At 40.6% G+C, this 13,522-nt stretch overlaps 1 protein-coding gene across 8 annotated transcripts in view; it reads right to left on the bottom strand.

Annotated features, from left to right (window-relative positions):
* LOC120305357 (phosphofructokinase, platelet) overlaps positions 1 to 13,522 on the bottom strand; it is an 86,012-nt gene that overhangs the window by 2,010 nt on the left and 70,480 nt on the right. For 3 of the 8 annotated variants that reach the window (XM_039337078.1, XM_039337087.1, XM_039337114.1), the window contains 6 exons: positions 12,279 to 12,443; positions 10,068 to 10,129; positions 8,064 to 8,175; positions 4,576 to 4,675; positions 1,599 to 1,604; positions 1,220 to 1,325 (listed from right to left, as the gene is read on the bottom strand). In XM_039337078.1, coding sequence (XP_039193012.1) covers positions 1,220 to 1,325; positions 1,599 to 1,604; positions 4,576 to 4,675; positions 8,064 to 8,175; positions 10,068 to 10,129; positions 12,279 to 12,443 — 551 coding nt within the window. Of the gene's footprint in view, positions 1 to 1,219; positions 1,326 to 1,598; positions 1,605 to 4,575; positions 4,676 to 8,063; positions 8,176 to 10,067; positions 10,130 to 12,278; positions 12,444 to 13,522 lie in introns of those variants that run through there. The other 5 variants (XM_039337129.1, XM_039337098.1, XM_039337105.1 and 2 more) reach the window with 3 other exon arrangements.

Here is a 13,522-nt window from a genome sequence, read left to right as displayed (position 1 = left end):
CATAACATTAAGAAGGGCTTATTCCATCCATTCTGTGAATTACAGGTAATCCTTAAGATCACAACTGAGCCCAAAATTTCCATTCCTAAACAAGATATTTGTTAAGTGACTTGCCCCATTTTGTGACCTTTCTTGCCAACGTTATTAAATGAGTCACTTAAGTTAGTAACACAGTTGTTAAATGAATCTGGTTTCCCCATTGATTTTTCTTGTTAGAAGGTCACAAAAGGTGATCAAATAACCCTAGGACAGTGTAACCATCATAAATGTATGCCAGTCTGAACTGCAACTGCAACAGTTATAAGTGTGGCAAACAGGCGTTAAATGGCTTTTTTCAGTGGTGTTGTAAGTTTGAATGGTCCTTCAACGGTTTTAAGTCAAGAATGGACACAGTAAGCCCTTCTTCACGCTCTATGTATGAATCCAGGTCTGTCCTGCTTTCAAGCTAAGGAGAACCCATGGTTTACCCATTAGACTGAGCCAAAAAACTTGATCATTCTGACACTGGCCAAAGTTCTGAGGAAGTCCAAGTGAAGACTTGCATGTAAACAAGAGATGAGGCTTCAAATACATGTTCATGACCATCCACTCAACTTTTTTATCCTCCTGCTTCCCCAGGGATTATCATTTCAAAAGCCTGTTCAACCATTTGTTAGGATGAGTCAGTGTAAACATTATCGTGACAACTGAATGACTTCAGGAACTATCTCTGCAGTGCTTTCTGATATTGCGATTAACATCCTTCAGTGAAGGACAACTCCTAACTCTTCCATACAAACAGCACCGTAAATGAAAAGTGCAGCCTCAGAGAAGCATGAATTAACAAGAATGTTACCGTGAACAGCTTGGGCGGGTAGAAAAAGTAACACACTTTGCTTACACAAAGTTGATGTTGCTGAAAAACATCCCCAAACTCAATCTAGAAGCCATCTGTGCTATAGGGAAATCTGCGCAAGATATATCTCAACTGATCTGCCATGGGTACTTCATATGGAAATTTGAACTACTTTATGGTACGTACAGCAGTCTTTGAAATCAACTGAGGAATAATGCTGTTGAATATATGCTATTTTGTCCTCTTTTCCACCTCTATGTCCTTTCTTAACTCAGACCTGCAGACACAAAGGATTTTAATCTTGCTAACTGGGCATTAAAGATCCTGGTGGGGCATCAGATCTGGGCTGGCTGTTTTACAGTCATACAGAGATCTTTGACCTACACAAAGTCTGTTTCATCCTGTAACTTGATCACCGGCTGGAAGTCCAGGTTTCTCTTACGCATTCCTAGAAGGCACACAGTTTCTGGAGTATTGGCAAACACCTTTCCTATGGAGGGGAAAAAAATAGTTTTAACCACAAGAAGTGTAACAAAATAGTGCATATTAACTGGAAAAGACTACATAGGGAGGGGGAAAGGGTTAAGAGAATTCCTCTCAGTGTGTTTAATCTAGGTTAGTTATTAAAGTAGTATATGGGAATTATGAAAACTTGGTAATTAAGATGACCCAAAAAATGGTGGTGATAATTAATAATGAATGAATGTCCAACATTAGTATTTTTTTTTTTTTTTTAAAACATAACTTTTTCAGCACATGTTACCTTCTTCTGTGTTCCATGAAGCCATTGGAAGCAGGGAAAAACAAGAAAGAATATTTGTGACTAAATAAATGTAGTTGCCTGTTATTTATATAACACAAACTCAGGAACCTAAAACCTGGGGAGAAGGAGAGTCCTGGACAATGAGCATCTTGGTGTCACAAAACTGAGGACTTTGGAAGGACAGTAATTTTCATTCTACTCTTAAAGCTGGAGCAGAGTTCTCCAGCATTGCACATGACGGAAGGTAGGCATAAGTGATGGTTGCAAGGTGTATTTTTATATATACATAAGCAAATGTTAAGGTTCTGGCTCAAACAGCAAACTCGCAGAACAGAAACTCAGATCAACCAATAAGCATGCAGGGCGAGCACCGCCACAAAATGCATGTGGTTGGGATCTTTGAGCTGTTTATGTTGGCTTGTCTGTAGCCCTCTGCAGCCTCTGCTTACCTGTCAACCTTTTCACAGCATAGGTATGTGTTGATGGGTATTGGCAGTTATGGACAACTCTAAATGAGCCTTAACTCAGGATTATGGGGGTGAAGGAAGGGGTACTTTGTATGCCACCTTGAGCTCCTGAATGGAAAGCAGGACATAAATCTAACAAACAAATGCATAATTTTATGGAATTCCATAACATTTTATAGGATTAAAAACTACAAATACATAAAAAAGGCATTCTATAGGCTAATATTTTTAAAACTTGGCAAATTAAAGATATATGTAAAAAAGATGTTGAAACTCTAGAAAAAAATGCAGAGAAAAACAACAAAGATGATCAGGGGACTGGAAGCCAAAACATATAAAGAACGGCTGCTGGAATTGGATATGTCTAGTTTAATGAAGAGAAGGACGAGGGGTGACATGATAGCAGTGTTCCAATATCTCAGGGGTTGCCACAAGGAAGAGAGACTCAAGCTATTCTCCAAAGCACCTGAAGGCAGGACAAGAAGCAATGGATGGAAACTAACCAAAGAGAGAAGAAACCTAGAACTAAGGAGAAATTTCTTGACAGTCAGAACAATCAGCTAGTGCACCGGTTTCAAACTCAATCACATCATGTACATATCGTGATGTATCACAATGTTGTTTTTTTCCTTTGTGGAGCTGGGGTGGGTGTGGCCAGTGCGTAACACATCCAGCGCACAGACCACCAATTTGATACCCCTGAGCTAGTAGAACAGCTTTCTTTCAGAAGTTGTGGGTGTTCCATCACTGGAGGCTTTTGGGAAGAGATTGGACAACCATTTGTGTGAAATGGTATAGGGCTTCCTGGTCTGAGAGGGGGTTTGACTAGAAGACCTCCAAGGTCCCTTCCAACTCTGTTATTTTGTTAAGCATGCTACTGGAAGTTGAAGTCCACATATCTTAAAGTTGCCAAGCCTGAAAAACACTGCTCTATAGAATGACAGAAGTCATTCAGAAGACTTCTGGTGTACATGAAAAGGCTTTGTGTGGTAGACTTCTATTTTTTGAAGGCCAGTCTTCAGATTATCACTCCTCAGTTACACAAAGAAATATATAGTTCCTTTTTTAATTTTAAAATCTCTCAGCTGAAAAAATATCCTATACTAAGGAAGTCAGTAAGGAAATAAATCTTTGGTGCAGGCACAGCAGCTTTCCAGATCTGCTGGCTAACTAATTCCATCACTCCACTCATCATAGTTGTTGACCGTATCAGGTCTTGTCATGAGAGATTAGCACTGGGTTGCAAAAGTTGATCCAGACTATTAACTACAAAACCCAACACTCTTGCAAGCAACAGCAACCTTGAGTTCACCTATATAAAATATGCAGCCTGTTTATTAAGTGTTTAGGTGAAGATCAGTCAAGCAAAAGTTGAAGACAATTAATCCTCCTCTTATTCCTATCTCCCCACTGCCCAGGATTCTTGCTAGGAGGGCTGACTTGGATTTCCTGAAATAATGAAAGGTTAGCTAACTGAATGCTATACCACTCAAACACAATTTAACTCATTTGAGGCTGCTTAAAAGAAGCATATTTTGAGGCTTTGGCCCAGGGGTCTTCAAACCTGGCCCTTTTATGACTTGTGGACTTCAACTCCCAGAATTCCTCAGCCATCGTGCTTTAGCCCTTGTACATGGAAGCAAGCAACTACTCATAATGTACTCTGAAGACTGAATTATCCCTTACATTTTCAACAGCATTATAAAGAAACCCCTATACTGTGCACAAGTGAATGTGTTTGCATTCATAGGTACATATGCATAGTTAAAATTCCTAATTCTATAGAACTAGAGTTGAATACTAACTATTAGAAATGTGAGAAACGTTCTATGCATAAAATAGGTGTTCTATGCCCAAACCAGAAATTTGGTCGATAAATAAAACGGAATAGAGAGAATGGTGTTCTGTACCAATGCTGAGGAGAGGCATGGGAAGAAGGGAATGGGAAGATAGAGGCAAATGATCCAGTGCTGGGACATCAGCAGAGATGACTGAAGGGAAGACCAAACCCAGATCAGAGCCAGATGAGTCAACTCATAAAAGGAAGATGGCAGAGAAGAGTGATGACAAAGTTGCCCATTCTGGGTTCTTTTTATTTTGATGCAAACCCAGAATAATATCCTGTGTTTTTTTTGTTTCTGCTAAATTTTAGCCAACCTGAAAAGATCTAACAGAACTTCTAGAATGGGACAGTCTGCTTTGGATTTGGAATAAAGTATCTTATCTTTTTTCATGGACGTTTCTACTAGATACTATGACATAACAATAGAAAAGAATATTTTTGTAGCTCAGGGTTGAATTGAGGTGGTCTTTGGTGCTCTCTCTGAGCTTGGTTGTTTTCCTGCAGAGGTTGTCTTATCAGTGAAATGGGTGGAATATAAATTTAATAATAAAACAATTTTATAAAATCATTTAATTTCCAACCATGATCCCCCTGTTTCCCAGGTCTAGTGGCAATTTGCAACTGGTTCACTACTCCATGACATGAAATGCATCTAATATTTCCTTACCTCTTCGGTAGCTTTGTTTCAGTTGCTTTGAGATCCACAGCACAGCTTTTGCTGCTATTTTTGTCCCAAAGTTTCTATCAAATGGAGAAGGAGCACCACCCTGTGAAAATCAACACAATTTAACAATGAAGTTGCCTTTCAGATTTTTTTAGAAGGGCAGGGTAGGGAAAATGATGATGAGGTGTTTATGAGTTAAAAATATGTACAACTGTAGAAAAAGAATCACGTTCATTCATAGTTGTCAAACTCAAGAATAGCTGGCAGCACCTTTTCAGACTAACTAATTTTATATGCCTCGCTTCATCCGTTGCAACAGAGTGGATAGACTGATCCCAATTTAAATCCTACATCAGGTGTAGCTACTCCATCACATCTGATAAAGAGAGCTTAGCAACTAAATTGGAGCCAGAATTTCATTTGCTAAACAAGGCAGGTTGTTAAAGCTGAGCAAGGCGGTTGTTAAGTGAGACATGACCAATTTTGTGAGTTTTTGCTATAGTTACTAAACAAATAATTGTAGTTGTTAAATGAATCATGTGATAATTAAGCAAATCTGATTTTTCCTATTAACATTGCTTGTCAGAAGTTGGTAGGGAAGATCATACCGTGTTTCCCCCAAAATAAGTCTGGGTATGTATTCCTTCCTTCCTTCCTTCCTTCCTTCCTTCCTTCCTTCCTTCCTTCCTTTATTTGTCTGCAAAAGAGGCACCCAGTCTGATTTTTTTTTGGGGGGGGGGTGTCTTTTATACTCACCTCCGCTACCAACAGCTCTGCCCAGCCGGTCCACTTCTTCTGGGACAGAAGGAGTAGCTTCATTCTGCAGCTGCATTTTGTCCTGCATTTTGCAGTCAGGACTTTCTGGAAGGCCTCTGCAGCCGAGTACCAAGCTACTGATTGAATCCACAGCTTGGTTCTCGGCTGCAGTGGCCTTCCGGAAAGGCCTGTGACTAAGAAATGCAGATCTGGCTGCAGAAGACGCCGCAGAAGAAGAGCCAGGTCAGCGAAGAGAGGCCTGGCTGCAAGATAAGTGGGTGCAGGGCGTGTGGGGCAACTCCACCCCCTACCCCTGCCCTAGCTTGATTTTTAGGTGTGTGCCTTGCCCCAAAACTGAGATTTATTTTGGGGATAGGGCTTATATTAGGCCCACCCCCCAAAATAAAGCTAGGGCTTATTTTCAGGCTAGGCCTTACTTTTGGAGAAACGTGGTAGATGGTGATTATACAAGGGCAATTCAGAAATAAACCTCCATTTGGTTATCGATGACAGACACTCGCAGATAGAGAACTTTTATTATACACATTAGAAAACTGCAATATTACATTACTTTTCGACATAATCACCATTCAAATTGAGACACTTGTCATAACATCTTACAAGGTTTGAAATTCCTTAGTAGCAGTTGCTTGGTGCCAAATCAGGGCTATTGGAGGGAGGGGGGTGATAAAAAACATCCCAAGGAACTACTTCAAAAGTTCTTGGGTGCATCTAGCAGTGTGTGGACGAGCATTATCGTGAATCAACACCACACAGGAAGTGGTGCCATAGAAAATCCTGCCAAATGTGAAGATGCCAAAGGAATACTGCTAGTGAAGTTCATGGGGTGTGGGCCGACCATCAATTTAGACGTCTGCTGTGAAACATTACGAAAACTCAGACGAGCCATCCATAACAAGCGTTGGGGCATGCTGACTTCCGGTGTGTTGGTTCACAATAATTCTTGTCCGCAAACCACTAGACGCACCCAAGAAATTTTGAAGCAGTTCCATTGGGATGTTTTTGATCACACACACACACACCCATAACCCTGATTTGATGCCGAGCAACTACTAAGGAAATTCAAACGTAAGACATTATAACAAGTGCCTCAATTTGAATGGCGAATATGTCAAAAAGTAATGCAATGTTGTAGTTTTCTAATATATAGTTCTGTATCTGCAAGTATCTGTCATTGTAACCAAATGGAGGTTTATTTCCAAACTGCCCTCGTATGACCCCAGGACTCTGTAACTGTTGTAAAAACATGCTAGTTATCTTATGATCATGGGGATGCTGCAATGGTTATATAACTGCAAAATATGCAGTATATAAATTTGTCAGAGATGATAGACGGATAGATGGATAGACAGATGGATGGATGGATGGATGGATGGATAGGTAGGTAGGTAGGTGGGTAGGTAGGTAGGTAGGTAGAAGATGGACAGACAGAGATTAGATAGATGGATGGACTGATATTAAAATGATTGATGATAGATTTACACACACACCACATACACAAACACACACAGAGAAAGAGAAGTGTGAGAGCTGGTTATAAATCATTTTTGTAAGTTTGAGCAGTTGCTAAACAAATGGCTATAAGTTAGGACTATTTGTAGTTTAAGAACTTTTTGTTGGTAAATATAATGAGTTAATATATGAAGGTCCTGCAAGACTCTTTCCGATTTTAGACTTGCACAAGATTCATTATCTCACATTTAGGCACAGAATGAGGCATAGCCAGTGCATGCCTATTTTCCACCAGGGGATGATGCATTTGCGTTCTTTATTCTTCATTCCAATTTAGTGCCCACCTCCTCCCCCCCCCAACAATCCTGAAAAGTTCAATTCCTACAATTCCCAGCAGCACTGGCTGTTTGGGGATCAGTAGCAATAGTACTTAAGATTTATATACCGCTTCATAGTGCTTTATAGTCCTCTCTAAGCATTTTACAATGTCAGCATATTGCCCCCAACAATATGCTGAGTCCTTGAAAGGATGGAAAGCTGGTTGTGGGCAGAGTTAGCCTGTAATACTGCATTCTAACCACTGCACCATCACGGCTCTTTCAAAGAGGGGCTTTACTAGTGTTTTAACTGTTAATGTCTTTTCCACAGTTTGTTAGCCACCCTGATTACTAGTGCTAGATCTGAAGGGACATAATCAAATTAGTCAATCAACACATACAGCCTACAGAAGTATGCTACTTCAGTAAAAATCATGATCAGATAATCATTGTGGCTTTATGGGTCATAGAATATTTACCATGCGTACACTGATAATTTTCATTTCTTCTTATTTATTTTCTTAATAAATATTTGCATCTGGTCTCTTATCCCAGGAGCTACATTCATTTGGTTTTTTTCTGTCAGCTGGGACTTGAATTAGACTTCAATAAAGTCACAAAAGCTTTGTAGAATGGCTTCTATTCAATGATGAAATCTTTACCCCTGCTTAACAACTGCTACTCAAAAAAGGACTGAAATTACTGGAGGAGATTAAACTTCCCTAATGCTAACTTAAGCAGCAACAACTAACAGCCTTTTGCAGAGTGGAAGTGGACACTCTGCTTGCTGCTAGAGATATAGAAACCCAACTGTCACAAGTGTGATGGATCGCTGCTTTTATATATGGTTCCAACCTATTAGGGGCATTAGTACTGCTTTGTTGTTGGGTTAAAAGAAGCATTCCAACCCTCTTGCCCCCACCTGGAGTACTTAGCCATTCTCACCTGCTGCATATGACCCAGCACATTCTTTCGACAATCAAAGACCCCTTTGCCTTCTTCCGAATAGAGCTGATAAATGAAGTCAGTTGTGTAGTTCTCGCTACTATTTTCATTCCTGTGTGATCCCCAAAAAGCATGGCTTATTTATTTGATACAATTTTTTCTATATTGCTGTATTTCTGTAAAAGTACTTGGGAAGGTGAAATGGGATTTCCGGTTAGGTTTCTGTAATGGTATGTGAGAAAGACCTTGAGAGACAGGACGGTCAGACAAGAGATCTGCAAAATGGGCAGAGAAAGAGAAAGGATCTTCCCTCAAGTTGTAAAGCAGGTGGTGGAAGGTTTGTATTTTCAAACTTGCAAAAATCAGTTAAGGTAATAAAGCTGTCGGCCTTATTATGAAGTACAGTTAGCTCACTTGGTCTTATCACCTGTCTAGTCTACCTATGAAGGCTGACATCAATGTTGCAAGTCTGAAATTATAATTCCCCCACACCCAGTCCCAGCAGCTTGGAAGGGTTCTCTCTGAGCCTCTATTTCCAACTATTATGCAGCTGAGGGTTATGCCCTCTCTTATTTGACAATCCTTTAGGCAGCAATATTTGCCTCATCTCTTACATGCCATTACCGTTTCCCATTCAAACAATGCCCCTATAGAGACCTGCCTAGCTTTAAAGAGCAAAACAACAGAGCAAGTGTCAATTTTCAAGGTAATCACTCTTCAGATATATAATTGATTCCGATGCATTCAGATATTTTCATTTTCTACACCTACTTCTCTTCAAGAGATAAGTTTATCTCTTTGCAAATAAAAAGATTGGCCACAAAATGAGCATGAGTCAAAGCAAAAACACCCAACCTAGCATCAGCTCCTGATCAATCTGGGCTATTGCCAAAGGAGCACAGGGGTCAACCCTTGTGATTGAAAGAGGTCAATCTGCCCACCCTGCCAACTTGTTTTTTTACACTGTATACCACATACCATTGAACCAGTTCAGGAAATATCCAGAATTACATCTAAAATAGTGTTTCTCAACTTTAGCTGCCTTACGATGAGTGGTCTTCAACTCCCAGAATTCGAATACATCTTAAAGTCCACATTTTCTGGGAGTTGAAATACACCCATGTTAAATTCTGGGGACTGAAGTCCACACATCTTAAAGCTAAGGTTGAGAAAAACTGTTCTGAAATAAAGGGAATCAAGAAAAGAGAGAGAGAGAGATCTTACCTCCAACTGTTATACATGTCAGTACTTCGGCTTCAGGGATCTGATGCTAAGGAATGGGATTTGGATTCAGAGTAAGTTCTGTCTACCTGAAGTGGAATTACCAAATGATCCAATCCAGATATTGTCTCCTTTGCCAGCCAGGAAACATTGAAGCATCATTTATGTAGACCTAACTAATTCTAGATCATGAGCGTGCAACTTTTCTGGAGCAAAAGGTGGACTTCGATTTTGATGAATTGCACTTCAAAAATAATGGGTTGGGCCAAGACAAAAACTAAACCTGCATACAGGTAATTTTCGACTTATGACCACAGTTGAACCCAAACTTTCCATTGCCAAACAAGACAGTTGTTTGTGTGAGCTTTGCCCCATTTTACAACCTATCACCACAGTTGTTAAGTGAATCACTGCAGTTGATAAGTTAATAACATGGTGGTTAAATGAATCTGGCTTCCTCATTGACTTTGCTTGTCAAAAAGTGATCCCATGAGCTAGGACACTGCAACCATCATAAATACATGCCATTGCCAAGCATTCAAATTTTGATCACGTGACCATGGGGACGCTGCAATGGTCCTAAATATGAAAATGATCAAAAGTCACTTTTTTACCTCCTTTATTATGAAGCCACAGGCTAAGCCTGAGCTTTTTGAGTGTTTTTAGAAGACAATCTATTCCTTCATATTGGAAAAGCATTTGCCTCTTTCCCTCCTTTTCCTGCAACATGTCAGATAACGCTTTCACAGGACCTCAAAGTTATGCCTATGAATGTTCACTTACCTGAGTACCAAACCTCTCTGGATGTTGGTTTTCATCTTTTGGGTGAGATGTTCCACATTGGCCTACAAAATAAACACCATTTTTTTTTTTTTTTTTTTTTTTTGCAAACTGAAAAAAGCATCATGTCTTTCTTTTGAACACAAAGAAGGAATAATCATCCTGTTCACAAGAAGGAATAATCTTCCTGTTCACTTTTTTTTATCTTTAACTGGCTGTACATTTAATCTCTCCAAAATTTTATAGGCTCTCCAAACAATATTGAAGGAGTAAATGAGAAACTTCAATTTTCAGTTCCTGGATCAGCTAGAGATCTAATTCTAAGGAATGTTTGACTGCAGATTGTTCTTATGAACTATCAATACTACTTTGAGTTCTATTTAACAGCCATACATATTATAAGAAATTCTGGTGGAGGAGGAGGGGGAGGAGGAGGGAGGGAGGGAGGGAGGATATGGTGGTGGTAGTCGTGATTACAGGGATAATCTGACTTCTGGCCAGTTCTGCTGCTCCATAAACTCTTACATAATAAAACAACTATGATCTCTAGGAGCTATAAATAAGCCACCACTAACATATGCCAAATACTGCAGGGAGATACCTAATACATTTGTTATAGTTATGCCACCACACAAATAATACATCCTGAAAAGCCTGCAGGCATAGACAAGGCACCTAAATAAACTGGCTATCACTGCTCTCCTTATCAGACACTCATACAGGCAAGGGATTTGGAGAACCTTAGGTGTGTTGGATAGGTGTGTGAAAGAGAAGAATCTTGCAAATCTGAAAGTCCATTTCTTTCCTGGTCTTATTTACAACTCGAGAAACTTGAAAAGGTCTCATCTGAGCCTCTTGCTACACCCACCAGCTGCAGATTAAGCTGTCTTTAATCTGACCACTGTCTCAATTGTGTCTTGCTGTCCTGCCTCCCAAGGTTTTTCTCACATACTTTCACAAACATTTAAAACCAGCGTTTCAACTTGGCCCCAGGAAGGAACTAAATTAATAAAATACTGGCGTACTTATCCTCACTAGTCCCGATGAAGTACAGGTAGTTATCCACTTAATGGCCACAACTGAGCCCAAAATTTCTGTTTCTGAGAGACAGATGTTTTGCCCCATTTTACAAATGTTCTTAACACAGTTGTTAAGTGAACCACTATGGCTATTAAGTTAGTAACATGACTGTTAAGCAATAGTGGGATTCAAATATGTGAACCACCAATGCTCTGTATGGATGCCGCTTCCGGAAGTCCATTCTGGGCCTGGGCAACAAAAATTAGCTACCAGTTCTACCAAAGTGGTGCGAACCAGCTGAATCCCACCACTGCTAAGTGAATCTGGCTTCCCCATTAATTTTGCTTACATGACCCGGGACTACTGCAACTGTCATAAACGTAAGCCAGTTGCCAAGTGTCCGAATTTTGATCATGTGACCACGTGGATGTGGCAATGGATGTAAGTATGAAAAATGTCCATAACTAAACTTTTTTTTCAGTGCCATTGTAAATTTGAGTGGCCAGTGAATGAATAGTTGTAAGTCGAGGACTACCTAATTCTGGACCAATGAGAATTCATATACCAGTGGTGGTGAACCTATGGCACACATGCCAGAGGTGGCACATGGAGCCCTCTCTGTGGGCACATGAACTGTCGCCCCAGCCCCGCCTCTTCCCACGGCCCCCTCCTCATCAACAGCCCCTCCAGAGGAGTCGCCCCCGGGTGCAGCCCACCCGAAGCAGCACAGCCAAGGACATGGTAGCTGGGCAATGGGGACAAGACTCTGCCCTTGCGCCCCATCGCACGCAGATGATGCTGTGGAGTGCGGGCAGAAGGCATGGCCACCATCGCACTGCTGCTGGGCTGCCTGGGCGATCTGCGGTGGTGGGTGGAGGTGGTGGGTGGCCCAGCAGGAAGGGGGTAGGGGAAATGGATTTGGGGCACTCGATCTCTAAAAGGTTCCCCATCACTGTCATATACCATTTAAAAAGATCATCTGAATAGTAGTCATAGTAGTAGTCATCAACACTTTCACTTGATGGGTATCCTATGTCTTATAGATGAAAGTCAGCTCCAATATAACCAAAGAGGTAGATCTTGTGGATTAATGTAACTATCAACATCCAAATAATAATACACTATAGAGTAGTACGTGAAAGTATCAATCAGCCCAACAATGTGGAATAAGACGATGATGGAGGAATTGCCTACCTGTAGCTCCCGAATGTCAAATTTTTCTTCAAAAATATAAGCAGCATCTGCACCTGCAGCCAAAGCCCCCATGTTAGCCAAGTAGCCACAGTAGCCTCCCATGGTCTCAATGATGAACACGCGTCGTTTCGTCCCACTTGCCGATAGCTTGATTCGGTCACAGGTCTATCGAAGAAAAATCTGTTAGTGACCGACACAAAAACATGCCTGTCGTCTTTGAAAGTGTCATCTAGGCCAAATGGAATTCCACTTGTGGACATGTTATAAAAGCATAAAAAGCAAACATTATTTTAAAAGTGCTTAACTTTCGTTTCCTGGCCTTTTAGATTCCAACTACATTTTTTTAACCATAATGTTAACTATGAAATTCTTGGCACAAAGTGAGTTTTTTTTTAAAGATAAAGAAACCAACTAAATGATCACATTCTGATCATTTTTCTAAGACAGCTAGAAGAAAATAATCTTGTGCTCTAATGTATTTTTCTAAAACAGCTAGAAGAAAATAATCTTGTGCTCTAAGATTAATCACATTCTGTAAAACAGAAACAAACAAGCCACTGAAATATTCAAAAGGGATGAAACTGCAGCAATGCTGGCTCTATCCCAACCTCTAAAAGGCATCCCAAACAAACAAAACAAAAATATGTTGAGAGCTTCTGGATAATGCTTAGGGACAAAGGTCTTTAATAGCTCAATGTGGGAGTCCTGCATTTCATCCTTGGAAATTGCTGCACTCTTGGGTCAAGATCTAAATCTTTAGAAATTAATCTGGAAGAGAATGTCTGATCATCCTGGGAAGTTTTGAAATCATTAAATAGGCATTGTGAAGCTAAACTCCAACTCCTTTCTGCAAACTGAGTAGAGTTCATCCATGAACGTCTGTTTCCTTTTCTTGTTCTACAGCAGTGGTTCTCAACCTGTGGGTCGGGACCCCATTTGGGATCGAACGACCATTTCACGGGGGTCGCCAAACAACGCAGTCCGCCATTTTTTCCCCTCTTTTCCTTAGCTGTGCTACTCCCTTTTATTCTATTCAAAAGCCAATAGGAATTGTCCAGGCTGTCTCTGCCCTTCTGAGCCCACCAAAAGTCCCATTCTGCAAACGGTGCTGCACCAGTTGAGTAGTCCTCGACTTACGATCAGTTGAGTAGTCCTCGACTTACGACTGGTTGGGGGTCGCGGCATTAAAAGGTTGAGAACCACTGTTCTACAGTATGCTGGGAGAAAAAGCTGCCCAAGGAAGT

Source organism: Crotalus tigris, unplaced genomic scaffold, assembly GCF_016545835.1.
Source record: "Crotalus tigris isolate CLP2741 ecotype Arizona unplaced genomic scaffold, ASM1654583v1 scf7180000017548.2638350, whole genome shotgun sequence".
Taxonomy (NCBI): Eukaryota; Metazoa; Chordata; class Lepidosauria; order Squamata; family Viperidae; genus Crotalus; species Crotalus tigris.
The sequence above is the reverse complement of the archived record's forward strand: the minus strand, read 5'-3'. Positions and strand labels throughout refer to the sequence as shown.